The 22,731-nt window shown below is 53.4% G+C and overlaps 1 protein-coding gene across 4 annotated transcripts in view; it reads right to left on the reverse strand.

Annotated features, from left to right (window-relative positions):
• Positions 1–22,731, reverse strand: part of MYO7A (myosin VIIA) — a gene marked incomplete at both ends in the record, with an annotated part of 86,343 nt that overhangs the window by 36,349 nt on the left and 27,263 nt on the right. For all 4 annotated transcript variants that reach the window (XM_082844537.1, XM_082844536.1, XM_082844535.1 and 1 more), the window contains 16 exons: positions 5,357–5,584; positions 6,441–6,614; positions 7,175–7,294; positions 8,464–8,590; positions 10,725–10,852; positions 12,423–12,512; positions 12,936–13,112; positions 13,349–13,552; positions 13,938–14,147; positions 15,162–15,269; positions 15,727–15,945; positions 16,486–16,570; positions 17,791–17,885; positions 19,992–20,084; positions 20,505–20,663; positions 22,539–22,676. In XM_082844537.1, the coding sequence (XP_082700663.1) occupies positions 5,357–5,584; positions 6,441–6,614; positions 7,175–7,294; positions 8,464–8,590; positions 10,725–10,852; positions 12,423–12,512; positions 12,936–13,112; positions 13,349–13,552; positions 13,938–14,147; positions 15,162–15,269; positions 15,727–15,945; positions 16,486–16,570; positions 17,791–17,885; positions 19,992–20,084; positions 20,505–20,663; positions 22,539–22,676 (2,355 nt within the window). The remainder of the gene's footprint in view (positions 1–5,356; positions 5,585–6,440; positions 6,615–7,174; positions 7,295–8,463; positions 8,591–10,724; positions 10,853–12,422; positions 12,513–12,935; positions 13,113–13,348; positions 13,553–13,937; positions 14,148–15,161; positions 15,270–15,726; positions 15,946–16,485; positions 16,571–17,790; positions 17,886–19,991; positions 20,085–20,504; positions 20,664–22,538; positions 22,677–22,731) is intronic.

The raw sequence follows: 22,731 nt of genomic DNA on the forward strand, positions 1-22,731 counted from the left end.
AAGAAGAACAAAAAAAAACCCCAAAGTTAGCAGAAGGAAAGAAATCATAAAAATCAGATCAGAAATAAATGAAAAAGAAATGAAGGAAACAATAGCAAAGATAAATAAAACTAAAAGCTGGTTCTTTGAGAAGATAAACAAAATTGATAAACCATTAGCCAGACTCATCAAGAAAAAAAGGGAGAAGACTCAAATCAGTAGAATTAGAAATGAAAAAGGAGAAGTAACAACTGACACTGCAGAAATACAAAAGATCATGAGCGATTACTACAAGCAGCTCTATGCCAATAAAATGGACAACCTGGAAGAAATGGACAAATTCTTAGAAATGCGCAACCTGCCAAGACTGAATCAGGAAGAAATAGAAAATATGAACAGACCAATCACAAGCACTGAAATTGAAACTGTGATTAAAAATCTTCCAAAAAACAAAAGCCCAGGACCAGATGGCTTCACAGGCGAATTCTATCAAACATTTAGAGAAGAGCTAACACCTATCCTTCTCAAACTCTTCCAAAATATAGCAGAGGGAGAAACACTCCCAAACTCATTCTACGAGGCCACCATCACCCTGATACCAAAACCAGACAAGGATGTCACAAAGAAAGAAAACTACAGGCCAATATCACTGATGAACATAGATGCAAAAATCCTCAACAAAATACTAGCAAACAGAATCCAACAGCACATTAAAAGGATCATACACCATGATCAAGTGAGGTTTATTCCAGGAATGCAAGGATTCTTCAATATACACAAATCAATCAACGTGATACACCATATTAACAAACTGAAGGAGAAAAACCATATGATCACCTCAATAGATGCAGAGAAAGCTTTCGACAAAATTCAACACCGATTTATGATAAAAAACCCTGCAGAAACTAGGCATAGAGGGAACTTTCCTCAACATAATAAAGGCCATATATGAGAAACCCACAGTCAACACAGTCCTCATTGGTGAAAAACTGAAAGCATTTCCACTAAGATCAGGAACAAGACAAGGTTGCCCACTCTCACCACTCTTATTCAACATAGTTTTGGAAGTTTTAGCCACAGCAATCAGAGAACAAAAGGAAATAAAAGGAATCCAAATCAAAAAAGAAGAAGTAAAGCTGTCACTCTTTGCAGATGACATGATACTATACATAGAGAATCCTAAAGACGCTACCAGAAAACTACTAGAGCTAATCAATGAATTTGGTAAAGTAGCAGGATACAAAATTAATGCACAGAAATCTCTGGCATTCCTATACACTAATGATGAAAAATCTGAAAGTGAAATCAAGAAAACACTCCCATTTACCATTGCAACAAAAAGAATAAAATATCTAGGAATAAACCTACCTAAGGAGACAAAAGACCTGTATGCAGAAAATTATAAGACACTGATGAAAGAAATTAAAGATAATACAAATAGATGGAGAGATATACCATGTCCTTGGATTGGAAGAATCAACATTGTGAAAATGACTCTACTACCCAAAGCAATCTACAGATTCAATGCAATCCCTATCAAACTACCACTGGCATGTTTCACAGAACTAGAACAAAAAATTTCAGAATTTGTATCGAAACACAAAAGACCCCAAATAGCCAAAGCAATCTTGAGAACGAAAAACGGAGCTGGAGGAATCAGGCTCCCTGACTTCAGACTATACTACAAAGCTACAGTAATCAAGACAGTATGGTACTGGCACAAAAACAGAAAGATAGATCAATGGAACAGGATAGAAAGCCCAGAGATAAACCCACGTACATATGGTCACCTTATCTTTGATAAAGGAGGTGGGAATGTACAGTGGAGAAAGGACAGCCTCTTCAATAAGTGGTGCTGGGAAAACTGGACAGGTACATGTGAAAGTATGAGATTAGATCACTCCCTAACACCATACACAAAAATAAACTCAAAATGGATTAAAGACCTAAATGTAAGGCCAGAAACTATCAAACTCTTAGAGGAAAACATAGGCAGAACACTCTATGACATAAATCATAGCAAGGTCCTTTTTGACCCACCTCCTAGAGAAATGGAAATAAAAACAAAAATAAACAAATGGGACCTAATGAAACTTCAAAGCTTTTGCACAGCAAAGGAAACCATAAACAAGACAAAAAGACAACCCTCGGAATGGGAGAAAATATTTGCAAATGTAGCAACTGACAAAGGATTAATCTCCAAAATTTATAAGCAGCTCATGCAGCTTAATAACAGAAAAACAAACAACCCAATCAAAAAACGGGCAGAAGACCTAAGTAGACATTTCTCCAAAGAAGATATACAGACTGCCAACAAACACATGAAAGAATGCTCAACATCACTAATCATTAGAGCAATACAAATCAAAACTACAATGAGATATCATCTCACACCAGTCAGAATGGCCATCATCAAAAAATCTAGAAACAATAAATGCTGGAGAGGGTGTGGAGAAAAGGGAACACTCTTGCACTGTTGGTGGGAATGTAAATTGATACAGCCACTGTGGAGAACAGTATGGAGGTTCCTTAAAAAACTACAAATAGAACTATCATATGACCCAGCAATCCCACTACTGGGCATATACCCTGAGAAAACCATAATTCAAAAAGAGTCATGTACCAAAATGTTCATTGCAGCTCTATTTACAATAGCCCGGAGATGGAAGCAACCTAAGTGTCCATCATCGGATGAATGGATAAAGAAGATGTGGCACATATATACAATGGAATATTACTCAGCCATAAAAAAACCGAAATTGAGCTATTTGTAATGAGGTGGATAGACCTAGAGTCTGTCATACAGAGTGAAGTAAGTCAGAAAGAGAGAGACAAATACCGTATGCTAACACATATATATGGAATTTAAGAAAAAAAACCTGTCATGAAGAACCTAGGGGTAAGACAGGAATAAAGACTGTGTCCTACTAGACCTACTAGAGAATGGACTTGAGGATATGGGGAGGGGGAAGGGTAAGGTGTGACAAAGCGAAAGAGAGGCATGGACATATATACACTACCAAATGTAAGGTAGATAGCTAGTGGGAAGCAGCCACATAGCACAGGGAGATCAGCTCGGTGCTTTGTGACCACCTGGAGGGGTGGGATAGGGAGCATGGGAGGGAGGGAGACACAAGAGGGAAGAGATATGGGAACATATGTATATGTATAACTGATTCACTGTGTTATAAAGCAGAAACTAACACACCTTTGTAAAGCAATTATACTCCAATAAAGATGTTTAAAAAAAAATCTTCCAACAAACAAAAGTCCAGGACCACATGGCTTCACAGGAGAATTCTATCAAACATTTAGAGAAGAGCTAACACCCATCCTTCTCAAACTCTTCCAAAAAATTGCAGTGGAAGGAACACGCCCAAACTCATTCTATGAGGCCACCATCACCCTGATACCAAAATCAGACAAAGATACTACAAAAAAAGAAAATTACAGACCAATATCACTGATGAATATAGTTGCAAAAATCCTCAATAAAATACTAGGAAACAGAATCAAACAACACATTAAAAGGATCATACACCATCATCAAGTGGGATTTATCCCAGGGATTCAAGGATTCTTCAATATATGCAAATAAATCAATGTGATAAACCATATTAACAAATTGAAGGAGAAAAACCATATGATCATCTCAACAGATGCAGAAAAAGCTTTTGACAAAATTCAAAACCCATTTATGATAAAAGCTCTCCAGAAAGTGGGCATAGAGGGAAGCTACCTCAACATAATAAAGGCCATATATGACAAACCCACAGCAAACATCATTCTCAATGGTGAAAAGCTGAAAGCATTTCCTCTAAGATCAGGAACAAGACAAGGATGTCCCCTCTCACTACTATTATTCAACATAGTTTTGGAAGTCCTAGCCATGGCAATCAGAGAAGAAAAAGAAATAAAAGGGACACAAATTGGAAAAGAAGTAAAACTGTCACTGTTTGCAGATGACATGATACTATACATAGAGAATCCTAAAGATGCCACCAGAAAACTACTAATAGCTAATCAATGAATTTGGTAAAGTAGCAGGATACAAAATTAATGCACAGAAGTCTCTTGTATTCCTATACACTAACGATGAAAAATATGAAAGAGAAATCAAGGAGACAATCCCATTTACCATTACATCCAAAAGAATAAAATATCTAGGAATAAACCTACCTAAGGAGGCAGAAGACCTTTACTCTGAAAACCATAAGATGCTGATGAAAGAAATCAAAGATGACACAAACAGATGGAAAGATATACCATGTTCTTGGATTGGAAGAGTCAAAATTGTCAAAATGACTATACTACCCACTGTAATCTACAGATTCAATGCAATCCCTATCAAAATACCAATGGTATTTTTCACAGACTTAGAAGAAAAAAAATCTTAAAATTTGTATGGAAAAACATAAGACCCCAAATAGCCAAAACAATCTTTGGAAAGAAAAATGGAGCTGAAGGAATCAGGCTCCCTGACTTCAGACTATACTACAAAGCTACAGTGATCAAAACAGAATGGTACTGGCACAAAAACAGAAATATAGGTCAATGGAACAGGATAGAAAGCCTAGCAATAAACCCATGCACCTATGGTCAATTAATCTATGACAAAGGATGTAAGACTATATGATGGAGAAAAGACAATGTCTTCAATAAGTAGTGCTGGGAAAACTGGACAGCTACACGTAAAAGAATGAAATTAGAACACTCCTTAACACCACACACAAAAATAAACTCAAAATGGATTAGAGACCTAAATGTACTGGATACTATAAAACTCTTAGAGGAAAACATAGGCAGAACACTCTTTGCCATAAATTGAAGCAAAATCTTTTTCAACCCGTCTCCTAAAGTAATGGAAATAAAAACAAAAATAAACAAATGGGACCTAATTAAACTTAAAAGGTTTGCACAGCAAAGGAAGTCATAAAGAAAATGAAAAGACAACGCATAGAATAGGAGAAAATATTTGCAAATAATGCCATAAAAAAGAATGAAATAACGCCATTTGCAGCAACATGGATGGACCTGAAACTAACACAACGTTGTAAATCAAATATACTCCACAAATAAATTAAATAAGTGATCTAAAGAGGTCAAAAAAAAAAGAACAATACAGCAAGTTCTGAAGCATGTACAGTCACTGCAGCAAAGCAGGAACAGCTCCTACTTGCAGAATTCAGGCTACTCTCCAAAGCCCTTGCTCCTATAGATCGTGTTAAATCCAGGAGAAGCCTAGATAACGCACAGCCTCCATCTGGCTAACCTCCACATTCGCTGATGGTGAGTCAAGGGCAGCAACACTCAGCCCAATTCAGCACACAGGTGACTTGACCAAACAAACTCAGGCAGAAAATTAGCTCTCACTCACCTTCTCACACCTGTACTCCCCAAACTTGACCCCTCGCACCACCTGCTGGTAGATGAGGTTGGTGGCCACATTGTCTTCTGAGGGGTTGTGCCAGGGAGTGAAGACCTCCTTGCGGAAGAAGAGCCTCCACGGGGCGTTGCGCTCCTGGGCGCCCTGCTCCTTGGCATACTGCTCACACTGGGAGATGGCGTCCATGACGTGGTCGCTGCCACTGCCCAGGGAGGACACCTGCGGGCACAGGGCTGGAGGTCACCCAGTGGAAGGGTGAGCAGGCTGGGAAGGACCGCAAGGAGCTACTGACTGTGCCAACTCTTCTCATTCGGATGGAAAACCAAGGCTCAGAGAGAGGAGGGGCTTGCCCAGGTCACCCAGGAGGCAGACCAGCCACATGGGAGTTTCCATTTCCTAGTACAAGCCTTTGGTGAAACTGATGGACAAATGGCCACTGAAAACACGGGAGGTAGCTGTTGGTGAGAAAAGTCCAGGCAAACGGCATCAGACAACACGTGCCTATCGCTGGACCTGCTGGGGTGAGGGCTGGGGGTCACCTCTGCTGTGGGTGGTGATGCTGGGTGTGCAGGCAAAATCACCCACTCCCAGGGCCAGCTCAGCAGAGAAGACTCCAAGCCCAGATGTGCCCCGGGAGGTATACACTCTGGCTGGTCGGTAACAAGTGAAGAGGAACTACCATAGCAACCTGATAAGGAATCACATGCCCATTTGCAAATGGGAAAACCCATTTTTTTTTTATATCAGCGAGCCAGTGGCTCTCTCTCTCTCTGCCATGTTCTTCTTCTGTCACCAGCAGAGGATTGAATCCACCTGCGCACATACGAGTGCAGTGAGCCCTGGATTTCAATCACCAGTGTGCTGTTGGGTTTCTCTTTAGGTGCTTAGGACCTCTCCCTGATCCTAAGGAGCTGGGGCAGGACCAGGGTTACCACTGGTTTACAGGAGGAAACTGAGGCCCTGGAAGGTCAGTAGCCATGCAAGGGCACCTGAGCCAGTAGGTGGCAGCACTGGGGTGGGAGCTGGTGGGTGGCCCTGGGGGCGCCAGGAGGAGGGGCATCAGGGCCAACCTCACCTTATCAAACAGGGCGATGTAGAGGGAGAACCCGAAGCGGTCCTTGAGCGAGGTCTTGTCGGCTAGCGCGTTGCAGAGCTCCTTGGCCGTGGTTGCCGAGTCTGTCAACAGGGTCTTGGTGGTCCCGTCCATGAACGTCACAGGCAACATGATGGGCTTCTTGGACTTGGTGGCCTGAAAGTGATCCAAGGCTTTGTGGGAATCCTTTCACTTCAGAACATCTCCCTCTGAGCTCCTGGCTCCCTGCTCCCTATGGGGTTGGAGCCCTCGGACCTCAGCATCCCATGGCGCATTGCCTGTCCCTGGTCACAGGTGCCCAGGGAGCCCTGCTGTGCTCCCCACCCTGAAAGGACCTTCAGGGTCCCTGAGGTGGGGCACTAGGGCTGGGTGGTTGGGCTTTGCCACATTCAGGGGCTTCTGCCCTCCTGTCATGTAACCATCACAAGACCCTATGAAATGAATATCTTTACTGTCATGTTGCAGATGAAGCCACTGAGACACAGAGGAAAACCCCTGCCCAAGTCACTTTGACTATAAAGCCAGCAGATGGGAGTCATCACCACTGTGGGCTTTCCCGTTCCAGTAGCCCTGAAATTCCAGAACTTGAGGGTGGGTGCTTGAATGACCACAGAATCCCAAAGTAGGCAATGTTTCTGGGGCACTGGGGTGCACTGGCGAGACACACACACACACACACACACACACACACACACACACACGCCTGGGGGCCACACCTGCAGCTCCAGCCAGCTTGGTGGCTGTGTCCGTGTCCCATTGACGAAGGTCCTCCGGAGCCGCTCCTCACAGTATGGGGCATAGCCAGGTGGTCCCCCGTGGATGAAGTTCCGCAGGTACTATGGACAGAGGACCAGCTGAGGGGGCCCCACTCCAGCCTCCCTCGGCCTCCCCACCTGTGAGATAGTCTGGGACCTGGGACCCTCTACTGGAGTGCTTGCACCTGGACAAACGTCTCCTCCAACAATAAAATACAAAGAAATCAAAAGGGACTAAAAACTGCACACATGTGCAGTCAGGGCAATTATGAACAATAAGATACAAAAAGGCCACAAACCAACTGCCAGGAGAAAAGCAGGGAACTGCCCATGACCCCTGCACACAGCACCACCAAGGGGGTGGGCAGACCACCTAAGCCCCCCCTCCAGCCCGACCCACCAATCCGCCACCGCCCTCACCTCATTTAAGGGACCAGCCCGCCCCCGCTCAGGGAGTGAGCAAAGGCACCTGTTTCTTGTTCTCACTCCCTCGTGCTAAAGCAGCAGGAGTCCCAGTAAAGCCTTGCCTGAATTTCTTGTCTGACCTCTTACCAACTTCTATCGATTAAAGAGGACCCAGGTCGGTAACCCCCGGACCATCAGAGCAGCCTCACCGGGTCTCCTGCCTCTGGTCCCTCCCCCCACACTGAACCCGCTCCTCAAGGCCCATCCATCCCGTCCCTCCTCGGCTTTCCAGGCCTCCCCACTGTCCTCCAGATCAAGTCCACCTCCCTCACGTTTGGCAGCACGGCCACCATGACCCGGCCCCGCCTAGTCTCAGCTGCACCTCCTGCCTCACCCCACACACCATACCCCTTCACCCAGCTTAACTGCTCTTCTTCCTCCAGGGCCCACCTCCCTGAGCCCTCCCTCTTCGCAGCGCTGACCAGCTGGGTTGATCCAGCCGTCACCTGCTCTGCCTCCGTGTCCCCAGCACCCAGGGCCTGACACTAAGGAGGAGTCACGAAAGGGCCTGAGATGAACGGAAGTGCTTCACACCAGCATGTGGAGGGTCTAGGGGTCGCTGTTGTCACGCTCAGCGTCCGCATAATGAAAATGGGGCTCGGAGGAGATGGAGCGCAGTGGTGGGTGCCCAGGAGGAGGGGGCCTGCGGAGGCCTGGGAGGAGATGACCCGGGCAGGGCCTCATTGCCAAGCCCCTCTGAGTTTCCTCCCCGTGCTCTGCCCCTCAACCCCAGGGACCGGGCGCGGCTCCCCTTCCCACCCCCGGAGGCCAAAAGCCTCCCCTACCTTAACGAACTTCTCAGAGGGGGCGAAGCAGCCCACGCAGAGAGACACGAGGATCCAGCCCCGGGCGTAGCTGCTCTTGGAGGGGTTGTGGGTGAGCTGCTTGCTGATCTGGCAGTAGATCTCATCCCTAGGCAGGCGGGGGTGGGGGGCAAGGACGGGAGACGCACTGCCTCAGACGCACTGCCCCACCCCTCCCAGCAGCAGGTAGGATGCTTGCTCTCCCACCCGGGAGGAGGCAGGTGAGGCCAGGTGGGGAAGGCTGAGCCCAGGGCTCTGCGGCTACCGCAGAGGGTCATCAGGCAGGAAGCACGCACGTTCCTGACTCCAGTCTAGGGTCCACGGCCGGGGCCCCGTGATCCAGAGGGCGGTGCATACCCTGCTCCTGGGCACAGCGGCCCCAGTCACTGGTGACCACTTTGATGAGAAGCACAGGCTCCCCACGCGCCTCCTCCCTCACCAAGCTGCACGGCCTGGGCAGGTGAGCTCACCTCGGAGCCTGGCCCACAGACACGGCAGCAGGTACAATTTCTACTAATGGTAACTGGCAGAGCAGAAACAGGAAGGACAGCTGGGGAGTTTCTCTGGGGGATGGAATGACGTTCTCTTGATGTAGTGCTATAATATTTGAATATTGAAATGGCCATGCTTTACTTCTGCAATCAGATTAAAGCAATGAAGGTAGTTTTCCGTCTTGTTTTCATTCTAAAGGGAAATGATACCACCCCTTCCTTACAGGATCTCTGTGAAGAAAAATGAGGCAAGGCTTATACAGCACGCGGCACGGTGCCCAGCACAGTAAAAACCCCCGCAGATGCCAGCCTAGCTGCAGCTGTGAAGATGCTGCATGCCCCCTCCAGGGCCAAGGGCGGGACCCACCAAGAGGGAGTGACCACCAGGGGGCACTAGCTGCTGCTCCTCCCTCTGTGAAGGGCAGGTATCTAATTCAGTGGCTCCCCAATTTTGAGAGCTCATGGACCAATGCAACCTCAAAATAAATTGTGGACGTCGCTAACTTATTATCAATAAGGACACAGCACCTGCCCACTATCTATCACAATCATTTTATAAAACAAATGTAATTTTAATATCCAAAAAGTAGGAAGGGCAAAATCTCAGAACAAAGAACAGTGCTTTAAATAAGTCAAATTTAGAAACATCCTTATTTTTCCCATCTTGCTACAGACCAGTGTCAACTATCACCCGTAGCTGAGAGCCCCTGACCCCGTTCGATTCACGGACAGGGAGACGGAGGCCGGGAGGAGGGAGGGATTAGCCATGGTCCCTCAGGGAGTTGGCACCCCAGGCTTCTAATGGTCCAGGGCTCCTGGCACTGTGTTCTCTAGAAGTACCCCTTTAGGTCTGATGGTGAGCTAACTGGGAGGCAAATTCTTGCCCTTAAACATACCTTGGGCAGCCACCTTTTCTTCCTGGAGGCTGGCGGCCCCAAGTGCTACATCTCTGGCGAGCAAGGTAGTCACTGGCCTCGAGGAGCAATGAAAGGGAGGCCAGTGACCCCTGGGCAAACCTCTTCCTCGCTGGACCTCACGTCTCCCACTGGGAAAATGACACTTGACCTCCCCACCCGGCCCATCCTGCTGTCCTCCCAGCCGGCACACACAAGTTCATGGGATCAGCTCTCCTAACCAGCCATCCCGTGCAGATGGAGTTCTCAGAGAAACCCTATCTGCCTTCCCTCCACTGATGCAGCTGAGTTGATTCCGTAATTGCTCCTGGAAAGTCATGGATCATCGCAGCTCCTCCCCAACACCCCAGGGACCTGAGCAAAGGCCTCTCCTGGGCCTGCGTGGGGAAGGAGCCACTTGCACGATCCCAGGCATTCTGACCACAGTAACCCTGACCACGGGCCTGGGCTGGGTCACCGAAGGTGCCGGCAGGGATAGGGTTACAGCAGAAGATGCATGTCAGATAATGCTAACAACAGCTACCGTTTACCGAGTGCCCACTGGGTAGGTCCTGTGTCACACTTCCCATAGTTTTATCTGCCCACAAGCCTACAAGGTAGGTACTTTTATTATTCCATCTTTACAGATGAAGAAACTGAAGCCTACAGAGCTGAAATCACTCTACCAAGGTCACACAACCAGCTAGCAGCAGAGCTAAACTCAGGCCTGCTTAGCTTAATCAGTCGCCAAAGTGACAGAGCTACCGCTCAGCCAGCAAAAGCCTTTCAGGTCTGGAAGTGCGGGATGCCTCCCCTGACAGCTGTCCCTTCCCTGTGCCCCTGCCCCTCAGGCACTGACCGGAGGGCTGGCCGCAGGATGCCGTTGCCAATGATGAAGTGCAGCTTCTCCAGGTTGGAGGTGGGCCGGTCCTCCAGCATGCTGTTGCCCTGCACCGTGGACTCTCCGTCATGCAGCCTCTTGGTCACCTGGGCCACAGGGAGGGGCAAGGCTTGACCAAGGCTTGGCCGGGGCCCTGCTGTTTGCCTGAGTCTGCCCACTCCCCCAGAGAGCAGAATCCTGGGAGCAGCCAGAGAGCTGGCTCCCCACCACTGTCATAGCCCCGCCCGTGCAGAACAGATGCTGGGTGGATGCCTGGCCCGGGGCTACGCGCTTCTGGGGATAAGGCTCCTCTGCAGCCTCCTTGACATCTACCCCCAGCCCTACCCCAGAGAAGTCCCCTCATCCAAGCCAGGGGCTCCTCTGACTCCTGATGGGATCCCTCTCTCTCTGAGGTGGGCCACGCACCACTCCGACACCCAGAGTACACCTGGGTTCCAAACACCCGGCCACCATCACCTGTCATTAACTCCCTGGCTCCTGTGTGAATAGCCTTGGGCCTGGGTTCTTATAGATGGGCTTTTCCTCTCTGGTTCCACATGGGCCACAACGCCAGCCCCGCGCTCTGCCCAGAGACAGGGTGAGTGGCGGGAGCACGCCCCTGCAGGCAGTCCTCATGTCTGCTGAGCACCCACGACCATCATCTCACGCCATCATTCCAGGAGGCCACTAGCAGGCATTTTCTTCCCTGGGTGCCTTGGATACCGAGCAGTGGAGCTGGGACTCAGATCTGGGGTAACATAGCTACAAGACTAGATTGGAGCCTCAGATGGGGAACAAAATGAGGACAAAGACAAAGCAGGCTGAGGAAGCCCAGGAGAAGCAGCCTGACTCTGCTGTAGAGGGGAAGGCTTCCTGGAGGAGGTGACCCCCCCCAGGCACAGACGAGGAAGGAGGAATTTTAGGCAGAGGGACCGGTGTGCACAAAAGCAGGGGCATGGAGGAACCAGTCCCTCTGCACCGTGAATGCCTTAGTTTGTGTCTGTCGGCCCTCCCAGCCTGGACAGTCCTGGAGCAATGGGCCAGGACGGTGCTCAGAAAACACAAGGTGACTAAATGAATGACAAGCAAACTAATAGTGTTAATGCCCCATGGGCACTGTTATCCCACAGAAAATTCTCATCGACTAAAAGGTCCCTGGATCAGGGCTTCCCTGGGGGCGCAGTGGTTGAGAGTCCGCCTGCCGATGCAGGGGACACGGGTTCGTGCCCCGGTCCGCGAGGATCCCACATGCCACGGAGCGGCTGGGCCCGTGAGCCATGGCCGCTGAGCCTGCGCGTCCGGAGCCTGTGCTCCACAACGGGAGAGGTCACAACAGTGAGAGGCCCACGTACCGCAAAAAAAAAAAAAAAAAAAAAAAGTCCCTGGATCAAAGGCATCGGGTCCATGCCCTGGCATGTCCTCCCTCTCACCATCTGCCACTCCAGCCCTCCCCAGCTCTCGTGGCCCATCTTCCAGGAAGCCTCCCTGACCGACCCCAGCCTGAGAACAGCGCCCTCTTCCTTGCATCCTCTCTGTCTGATCACATCCAACGCTGTCCTGCTGGCCATCCTGGTCCCCTGAGGACAGGCAGTATCCACTCCACCCACGTCCCTGTTGGTCCCAAGCCCAGCCTTGCCCCAGCCTGGGCCACCAAGGCCGTGCAGGGTCTTTTCTGACCTCCTCTGTCAGTTTGGACTTCTTCTTCAAGGTCAAGTGCACCAGTTTGTGCCTCACGCTGCTCTTCTTCTGCCCCTCAGGGAGCTGGGCCTGCCGGACAAACAGGGGTCAGAGTCAAACGACTGGACCGAAAGTAATGACAAGAGCAGTTGACAATGTGGTTAGAATTGTCTCACCTCCACACTCACGTGTATCACCCCAGCCCATCAGCCCAGTGACAAATGGGAAAACTGAGACTGAAAAGTGTAGTAACCCACCCACCGCCTCCCAGCAAGTCAAAATTGAAGCTGGCTCTGACTGCAAAGCCTGTCTGCCCTGCCACGTGGCCTCAATCGTGGTCAGCACTTTACAGTTTATATCAAGCTCACACTAATCGTTCCCAGGAGTAGACAGAGGAGGGCAGGGGTCAGGGAGGTGAGGCAGAGGCAAATTTTAGGGTGTTCCTTCTGCTGGGGACCTTAAGGCTGGGGGTGGCCTGGAAGGGACCCTGGCCAGAGGGCACCTGCGACTCACCTCGCCCTCGCCCTGCAGGGCCTGAAGCTCCCTCTTGTATGTTTTCTTGCCCAGAGTCTCATAAATCTTGGTCATCACGGGAATCTTCTCGCTGCCATCACTCATGGCCGTGTGGTACTTGGGCTCAGGGAGGTCCCCCATGAACCGGAGGACAGTGATCCAGACCGCCAGGGCCGCCTGGGGACAGACCCAGGCCAGTCAGAAAGCCTGAGCGCAGGGTGTGGCTGAAGCCATCAAAATGACCCAGGGGTGGGGGAGAGGCTGGGGAACCCCACTCCCGCCAACCGGAGGAGGACCACTGAGCTGAGTGCCTTGTGGGTGTTCCTCAGGGCCTTTGCCCTGTGGCCCGGCCGCAGGCTGGGTGCGGGATGAGGTCAGCCCTGGTCCCTGCACAGCTGGGCCCCAGCCCTCACCAGCTGGTCGCCCTCATCGTCGTGGTACAGCAGTGGCTGCTTGAGCGGCCGCCGGGTGTAGGTGTGCGTGGTCGTGCCCTGGAAGTAAGTGGCAGCGAACTTGGCGAATTTATAATCGGAGAGGTCTTCCTCATCCTCATCAGGCAGGGGCAGGGCCGCATCCAGGTCTTCCTCCACCATCTCCCTCCGCCCGCGCTCCAGGTCCTGGGGAGACAAAAGGGGTTCCCTGCCATAGGGGCAAATGGGGCTGGGCTGCAGCCCCCCAGCCTGTCCCTGTAGGGCCAGCTCTTCCTCCAGAAGTATAGGGTGCTGTTCATCCTGTTCACTCCCCAGACAGAGCCAGTGCAAGGGAGATCCTCAACACGTGAACGAATAAAGGTTTGTGAATGGCCCTGGAGGGGAACAGTGATTGGCCCAAGGTCATAGGGCAGGCTGGTGGCTGGACAGGGCCTGGGACTGCAGCCCCGTCCCAGGTCATCACAGCTGCCTTCTGCTCAGAGGGGACCACGTGGACTTTAACACAGAGGGGCGCAAGAGGAGGGACAGCACCACACTGGGGCCTGTTCCAGCCCCTTCCCCAGCTTGGTACCTCGAAGCCACTAGGTGCCTGGCCCTCCTGGCCTGGCAGGCTGCCCGAAGTCCCCAGGAAGCCAAACATCTTGTCCACCATGTCCGAGTGATTGATGGGCTCGTGGCGGGCCCTCTCCATCTGCTCCAGGAGCTCCTTCTTCCGCCGAGACTCCTCCTTCTCCTTCAACTCCCGCTCTGCGTCCTCACGGGCCAGCTGGGCCAGGCGCTCCTGCGAGGTGGGGGTGATGCAGCGTCAGGGAGCAAGCCCCCCGTGGGGAGCCCACTGGAGCCCCTGCAGCAGCCAGGCCAGAGTCCCAACCTCCTCGGGGCCCTCCTGACCGCTGGGAAGGACAGAGCCTCGGGCCTCTCCACCCTGGGACACACCTGCTCATCCCTCACAGCTCAGTGCAGACGGATGCCCGGTGCTGAGCCAGAGACAGCTCACAACAAGCTCAGACAGTAATGTCACCCGCCTGCCTCGAGGCTCAGCTGGGACCACCTCCTCCAGGAAGCCTGCTCAGGTCTCCCCACCCGAAGGGGACCACACCAACCCCAAAATCCAAGAGCCACTGGGTATAGGCTCTAGACCACCGCTGTCCAATAGAAATATAATGCAAGCCACATATGTAGTGGCTACGTTCAAAATAGTTTTTCAAAAAATAGCTTAGATCCACTTTAATAATGTATTTCCTTTAACCCAATATTTCCAAAGTATTATCTTGACATGTCATTAATATTAAAAAATAGTACTGAGATATTTTATATTCCTTGTTTTTCTTTTTTTTTTTTTTTTTTACTGAGTCTTCAAAATCTAGTGTGTAATTGGGAATTCCCTGGAAATCCAGTGGTTAGGACTTGGTGCTTTCAGTGCCGTGGGCCCGGGTTCGATCCCTGGTCAGGGAACTAAGATCCCACAAGCCTCACTGCGTGGCCAAAAAGAAAAAAAAGAAAAAGAAATCAAGTCTGTATTTTGCACTGACAATGCTTTGCCCTTTCGAGTGCTCTGTAGCTACGCATGGCTGGGGGCTCCCACCCCGGCTCTGGCTGTTTATCCTGTTACAACACAGCTGAGGGCCTGGACCCGCTCGCCCTGGAGCCACAGCCCTCTGGCCTGGCCTGGCACAGAACAGGCACCCAGCGCACGAAGGAAGGTCGCGTGGACAGGGGCTGGACAGCCGGTGTTGGCTGAGGGCTGCTGAACCAGTGAATGGATGTCTAAGGAGTCGGCACATCCCCAGCTCACCTGATGCTTGCGTTCAGCCTCCTCCTTGGCCTTCTTGGCGCTCATCTCCTTCCGGAGCTTCTGCTCCTCCGCCAGCCGCATTTTCTCAGCCTCCAGGCGCCGCAGGTACTGGGGGAGGGGGCGGCAGGGTGCGCACCAAACCGTGTGTGACCCTCACGGTGCTTCCAGCCAGCTCGACCCCACCCCACCCCGGCTGAGTTCTGGGACTGGGAATGACTTTGCCAAATAATTTGGTAGAGGGAAACTGAGGCACATGAGAAACCCTCCAGGTGCCACAGCGGGGTGGGGGCACCGCTGATCCCAAAGCCAAAGCAGGTTCGCCTTGGCCTCCCAAAGAGTCACAACAGGGACTGGGCCCCTGCCCTGCCCCTGGCTGGAAAGAGGGAAATGAGGGAGCCAGTCTTGTGCATGCCTCCAAAGAGGTAGAGCCCTACATCCCCACCCCCCAACAGGCTCAGGCCACACGTGGGGGCGATGTGTCTGCCTGAGGTGGAAGAGCACCCCTCGGAGGACACAGCTCTCACAGGGCTCAGAGCTGTGGCCGCTGTGGACCTGGGACCCTTACCTCAGCCCTGAGGCGCCGGTGCAGCCTGCGGGCGATCATGCCCCGGGCGTAGGCCTGCACGGTGATCACAGCCCAGAGGCGATGACGGAAAGCCCTGCGCACCAGGTAGGCGCGGCAGCGGGCCTGGAACCCGATGATGCGCCGGCGGGCCAGGCAGTACTGCTGGTGCAGCTTCCGGGAGCGGTGCAGGGCTTGCAGCCGCGAGAAACCCAACCGCATCTGCAAGGATGGCCGCCTGCTGAGAACCACGGCCCTGATTCCAGACCAACCCTGCCCAGTGGAGGTCACTGCCCCGGGCTCCACTCTCCAACCTGCATGCCCCGAAGGCACAGCTGTCTCCTCTCAGACCAAAGTTTCCCAGGGAGTGGCCTTGGCTTCCCCTGTGATGCGGTCCCCCCAAGAGACTCCCATCCTCAGACCAGGAGTGGGCCTCCTTCCTGTCCACCTCCCCAGCCCCAAGGCCAGTTCCTTCACAGGGGTCCATGGGACACACGCGTTCCTGGCCCCCTCTGAGGTGTTTAATAACCCAGGTGTTCATCACCCACCAAAACATTCCAGAAGAAAAGCACAAACACTGCTGACCAGATGGGGAGAGCTGCAAAAACCAGACTCGGACTTTGGGCTGGAGGAATGGTAGGGGCTGGCAGGGTGGCAAGAGGTCAGCCAGGCCCCGCAAACAGGTAAGTCCTGCTGCTATGGCAACAGGGCCAGGTTCAAAGGCTTCGTGAGGCAACAAGCAGCTCCCTCGAGGAGGCTCACCAGCCCGTAGTTCTTCCTGCAGTTGTGGCCCCGCCAGTGCCTCTGGATCAGCGTGGCAGCGCTCTTCAGCTTCAGGAAGTTGGACCTAAAACAGCAGTGTGATGCAGTCGGACCTCTGCCAGGGCCCGGGGGGCGGGGCTTGGAATTAGGAGAGCAGGCCTGAGTCCCAGGTCTGTGTCTCCTTGGCTCCATGACCTTGGGCAAAGGCATATAACTTCTCTGCACCTCAGCTTCCTTATCTGTAAAATGTGCAGAATGATACCTGCCCTGCCTGCCTCACAGCCTCGTCACATAAACCCAGTAAGGTGGACATTCAGAAGGTTACTCATGAATAAATGTATGAGTAGTCAGTAAATAAAGATTAAACACTTTGAAAACTGTAAACATCACTTATTACTGAGTACCTAACTCCCTCATTTTATAGGTGAGGAAACTGAGACTTGATGAGGTTGGGGCTGGAGCCCTCGTCTTCTGACTGACTGAGCGCCATGCTTTTCCCTGCGTACACTAGGCAGCTTCTACAGGCCGACAGTCACCTTCAACCTGATGGAGGACAAGAGACCACACATCAAACAGCAGGTGTCTCCCGAATGTGGAAATAAATAAGGGAGGAGTGAAGGATGGCTACGTCAGTGTGGGTGAGCCAGCCAATTCCTGGATACACGCACAAACGAGGGCACAGCCGTGGGACGAGGGACAAGTTGATGGACAGACAGGTGGATGGATGGACAAAGGATGGCTGGACAGATGGACATACAGACGAATGGAGGGGCAGGTGGATGGATGGACAGACAGATGGACAAGTGGGTGGACGGATAGAGGAAGGGAGTGACCAGATGAACTGCAAAAGATGCAGGCTGTGGGATTTTTGTGGAGCTGAATCACACTCCAGAGTCAGCCCTGCCCATCTGAGAACTGACACAGCTGTACACGTGCCCCTTACATGGAATATGGGACACACTCTGTCACTCACAAAATCTCAAATTTCCTCTTTGGGCAATTTCATCGGGCATCTGAGACCAACAGAGGGTCCACTTGTGTGCCTTATGTACCCACGTGTGCAAGCCTGTGTGTAGGTGGGGGTACTGTGTTACTGGGCACGGGGGCACAGATGGGTCCACGTGTCTGAGTGTTCAACCCTGTTCTCATGACCCTGTGGGCATGCTGTGCACGTGTGTGCATGTTTCTGTGTGTGCACGTGGGTGTTTATTCCGTGTTCACGTGGGAGGAGCAGAGGTGAGCCAGGCACACGCACACACACACACATGCGGGCTGAGGTGGGGAAGAGCTGGTCCAGGTACCAACCTGTCTTTGAAGCCCCGGATGACCTTCTGGAGGAGGATGACTCTGTCAGTGATGGCCTTGTCCCGTTCCACCTCCAGCAGCATGTCATGGTGGTCCTGGAGGGCAGAGCTCCTGAGCGGCGCCCCTACCAACCTCTCCAGTCCCAGAGCTGAGGCCGCCCCAGGTGGGCCCCCTCTTCCTTCACTCAGAGCCCAGGCCTAGGGCTCATTTGGGCCCCAAAGGCTCCCAACCCTGCCCTGGCCCCATGGGGCAGCCTCTCACAGCCACAAGTACAGACAGGTACTGTCGTGGTGGATGCCAGAGGCCTGGGAGGGACAAAGGGAGCAGGGGGCACCTAATTTGACTGCATGGGGTCGGGGGCCCAACACGCACACACACTGGCTTCATCCTATGGCCATCTCTACCCAAGTCCCAGCTCTTCCAGGTGTCTCTGTCACATCAGCCCCTGGCCTGGGCCAGGCCACCATCGTTTCTCTCCAGGATCTTAGAAACAGCCTCCTAACCAGTCTCCTGTCCTCTGTTGCTCCCCCTCTGGCCTTCCCTCAAGGACAGATCTCACAGAGATACCCCACCGTCTCCCGGGGTCAAGCCTGCTCTCCTCCCCTGGCACCCGGGTCCTCTACCATCAGGCCCTGCCCACTTCTCCAGCCCCCTCTCCTCCTCACCCCTGAGCCCCTAACCCTCACTCCAGTTGGACAAAACTCATGGCTCATTCAATACATGAATCAAATATCTCCATGTGCCAGCCATGTGCTAAGTGCTAGGGTGAGGCTGCAATGAACCAGGCAGACCTGGGCCCCGCCCTGGGGAATCTCAGTCTGGTGGGGGAGGAACATGCATCAGATAATCGCAGGACACATCACCTGGGGACAGGGCCCGGCACAGAGGGGCTGCTTAGCCAAGGCTTTCTGAACGAGGGAGGGAACGAATGAGAAGCAGATGTTTGGGGTCTAGAACCACTACTGGTTTCTGAAGAGCCCAGAAAAGTGAGGGTGTGGAGGATGGGGACAATGACGTCTCTGGGACTAGATGCCGCCATGCCGCATGCCTTCCCTCCCTTACCCATGTGGGCTGGGCATCAGAACCACAGCCTGGAAGCCCTGCTCTCCACTCCAGGGTAGCGCCTGACCATGCGCACCTCACCCCTACGTGCTAAGCCTCTGAAACGGGCATAATAATTCTACCTCACGGGCTGCTGTGATGACTAAATGAGTGATGATGGACAAAAGGCCCCCACTGGGGCCTGGCCCACGGAACGTGTTCTCCAGGTGGCAGTTGTGAGACACACAGGCGGGGAAGAGTCAACACATTTTTCCGATGGGGAGATGAAGGCACCAGCCCAGGCCCCTCAGCCAGGGAGGAATTAAACTAGATCCCAGGACTCCCTCCAGCGCAGGGCTGGCTCCCCCGTTCCCTCTCCCCAGCTGTCCTGGGCTGCCTGGGCCCACCCTATGCAGAGGAAGGAGCCCTGCCCCATCACCCAGGACAGCCAGAAATCTAGAACAGCAGAAACGGAAATGGAGAAGCTAGCGCTCACGCTGTCGCTGCTCTAGCTGTCCCGTCTCCACCAGCTCCAGCAAGCTCCCCCGGCCCAGCTTCCTGCTCCCAGCCCTGCCCCCTCCCTGACCGCCCAGCCCCCAAAGTCCTGCCCAAGCTGTGGTGGGAGCCAGAGGGCCCCAGGTGTCTGCTCGGGGAGCGCGGGAACAGGCCCGGGGACACCAGAGAGCAAGGTGAGTAGCACACGGCTGACCACAGCCTAGCATGAGCCCCGCCTGGCAGGAAAAAAGGGAATGGACCAAAGGTACACACAAGAGCCCCCTACCACAAGCACATCCCATTTTACAGATGGGAACATGAGGCTCAGAAACGGCCAGTGACCTGCCCAAATTCCCAGGACAGACAACCACAGGGTCAGGACTGAATCCAGGCCTCCCTGATGAGCCCACCTCTGGCCTTCGGTTTCCTCACCCGGGGTCACTGCTCCAGCCCCACCTCCAGGTCATAGATGCTCTCAAATACCAACTGCCCCTCCACTACCCGCTCCAACCAGCCACAGCTGCAGGGCAGGAGGGTCACAAAGGCCCAGCACTGACCCCATTCGGTGCTGCAACTCCTCTATAGCACACCCCTAGGGCCTGTTCCCACCGTGACGGGGAGCCCACAGCCCCGTCAAGGCAGCCGGACTCAGAGGCCGTGCTCACTTTCAGAAAAATCTTGGTTTTGCCAATCTGCCAGTCATCGTGGGTGCCCAGCACAGCCTCAGCCATGCGCTGACATGTCCCCTGAAGGTCATCCTGTGGGGTACAGAAGAGAATGGGTGGCCCCACCCGTGGAAAGGCCACCTGGTGTCCCTCCCAAGGCTGGGAGGCAGGGCTCTTGCTGCAGCTCTGGCCCTAACTCTGTGTGGTCGCAGCCGGGCCCTGCCGTCTCTGACACTCGCTTTTCTCCTTAGCTCGGCCCGGTGATTATAAAACCCTTGCCTCCAGCTAAGAGCCAGGGCCCACTCACCACACGTGTGAAGTCCACACCAGCCGAGCATGGCGATGGAAGCTCTCAGATGCACTCCACTGCCTGACCCCAATTTTCCCAGCCATACCTGAGGTGGCCGAGGTGATGTCACGCCCAGCACACTGTTCCAAGGAGAACAGCGGGACCTTCGCCCAGCCCAGGGCTGGGACCCGCCCGCCCGCCTGCCTATGCCCCCAGCTCCGTACCTGCTTGTAGGCCGGCTTCACGCCGGGCAGCAGGACTCGGTACCGCTCCACGAACTCCACGAAGCTGTAGCGGATGGGATAGCCGGCTCGGCGGATTCGGATGGTCTCCATCATGCCCGAGTACCGCAGCTGGCGCACACACAGGTGCCGGTCGAAGAGCTGCCGAGCAAGGAGCCAAGGGCGTCGGGGCTGGAGGCCCCCGTGGGAGGCCAGCCCTGCTCTGTATCTTCCTGGCCCCAGACAAAGGCCCCGAGAGGCCAAGGTCACACAGCAGATGAGGAGCAAAGGCGGGACCACACGCGGCTCTGCAGTCCAAACCCCACGGAGCAGCACGGAATGGGGCCCTCACGCGGGGTGAGCTGAGTGCTTTGAGGGCACAGGGGACAGACAGCTTAATTCCCCTTGGGCCATCTCAAGGGGGCTTCGTGGAGGACCTTTGCTCTGACCCTGACAGGAGAGAGGGTGCTAGCTCAGGCAAAGGTGAGCGAGCCTGAAAGCACAGGACGTGTTGGGGGATTTTATGGGGACTGAGGAGGCTAATCTATGCCAGGATTATGGCTGTGCAGGTGGTGGGTGCCTTGTACAACCCCAGGGGTCGCCCTTCATATTATAGCCATCTTAGATTGATAGCTTTTCAGACAGCTTTCTGGCTGCTGACAGCGAAGTACCTTCCTTAAGGAAGAGATACATTTTTCTAATTGGCAAAGTCATTTTTGTGATAGCAGCGGGGTTGTTGGATGGGCTGTGAAGGATCTGAGAGGCCAGGCTAGGGAAGCAGAAGGTGACCGGGTCAGATCTGTGTTTGAGAACCATGTCTCTCCTCACTGCAATGGGGAGGAGGACAGGAGTGGGGGACAGGAGGCAGGAGGCCCAGGGAGGAGGTCCTGCAGCCAAGGGCCAGGCCACAGATGCTGAGGTCAGCCCAAAGAAGGTTCCAGAGGCATCTGAGAGCAAGAGAGATGGTGCCCAACCACAGGGCCCTGGCCTCGGTCCCCTGGACCTCCTGCCTTAGAGGGGAGCCCGCTGGAGCCCTCTGTGACTCTCACGCCCCTGAAGACCCCGTCCTGATCCCCAGGGGGACTGGCCAGCCCACTCTGGGGAACGTTTCCAGGCAGGGGACAGGGGACAGAGTTAGCATGCGGAAGGCTGGCTGCCGCCACCTGTTTCCTCTCCCTACAGGCACTTTCCCTGGCCCAGTACTGGCCTCCCGCCTTCCGTCCCTCCCCAGACCCTCAGGCCCCAGCTTCCCCTGGGCCTCCCCCCTCCTATCTCTGGGAAGAGGTTTGTGGTAAACAACACCTCCCAGAGCTGGGGAAGGAGAGGCTCCCAGGGAGGGGCGGCCCAGGCTCCTGGATCTGCAGCCTCAAGCCCCTCAACCTCCCTGAGCCTCTGCTTCCACATCTCGAACATGGGGCCATAAACGGCCCTCCCTCCTGGGCTGTTGGGAAGGTTAAATGAGGCTCTGGAGAGACAACCCATTCTGCTCCGGACACACAGAAAGGGCTCAACAGATGTTATTCAGAAAAGCCAAAAACGAAAATGTTCCCAACCAGTCAAAGGAATCCAGGAAGGCTTCCAGGAGGAGGTGGTCATCGGCTGGACCAAAGGAGAGAAGGCTTTCAAAGTCAGGGCCGCAGCAAGAAACACAGCTGCCATTTACTGAGTGCCTTCCTAGGCGCCAGGCAGTTTGCATGCATTATTGCATGGAATACCCCCAGGAGGTGGGTACGATCAGTCCCATTTCCATCTGTGAGGAAACTGAGGCACAAGTGAATGAAGTGACGTGTCTACAGTCACCCAGTGAGAAGGTGGTGGAGTTGGGATTTGAATCTGGCTCGAGCCCACGACTACAGAGTCCAGGCTCTCTCCAGGGCACCTGCTGCCTCCAGTAAATAGGAACTTTGCTCTTTAAGCCCCTCAGGGGCCCTGCCGTTCCCCACAAAGCACAAAGTCTCACATGGCCCAGCCCCTCCCACCCCCCAGGCTGGTCCTCTCTGCCTCCCCCTTGCCCCCTCCCAGGCCAGGGCTGCTCACCATGGGCTTCTTGAACTCGTTGGGCTTGATGCAGCGCACGAAGAAGGGCTGGCAGGCACCCAGCGTGCGCATCAGCAGCTCCAGGGACCGCTTGAACTGGCTGCTGAGCGTGGGCGAGCGCTTCCTGGTCTCGGCGCCCTGGGGGGATGGACCACAGCGATGGGAGGGGCTGACCCGTACCCCTCCAGCCCTC

The sequence above is a fragment of the Leucopleurus acutus genome, assembly GCF_964270905.1.
Source record: "Leucopleurus acutus genome assembly, chromosome: 8".
Taxonomy (NCBI): domain Eukaryota; kingdom Metazoa; phylum Chordata; class Mammalia; order Artiodactyla; family Delphinidae; genus Leucopleurus; species Leucopleurus acutus.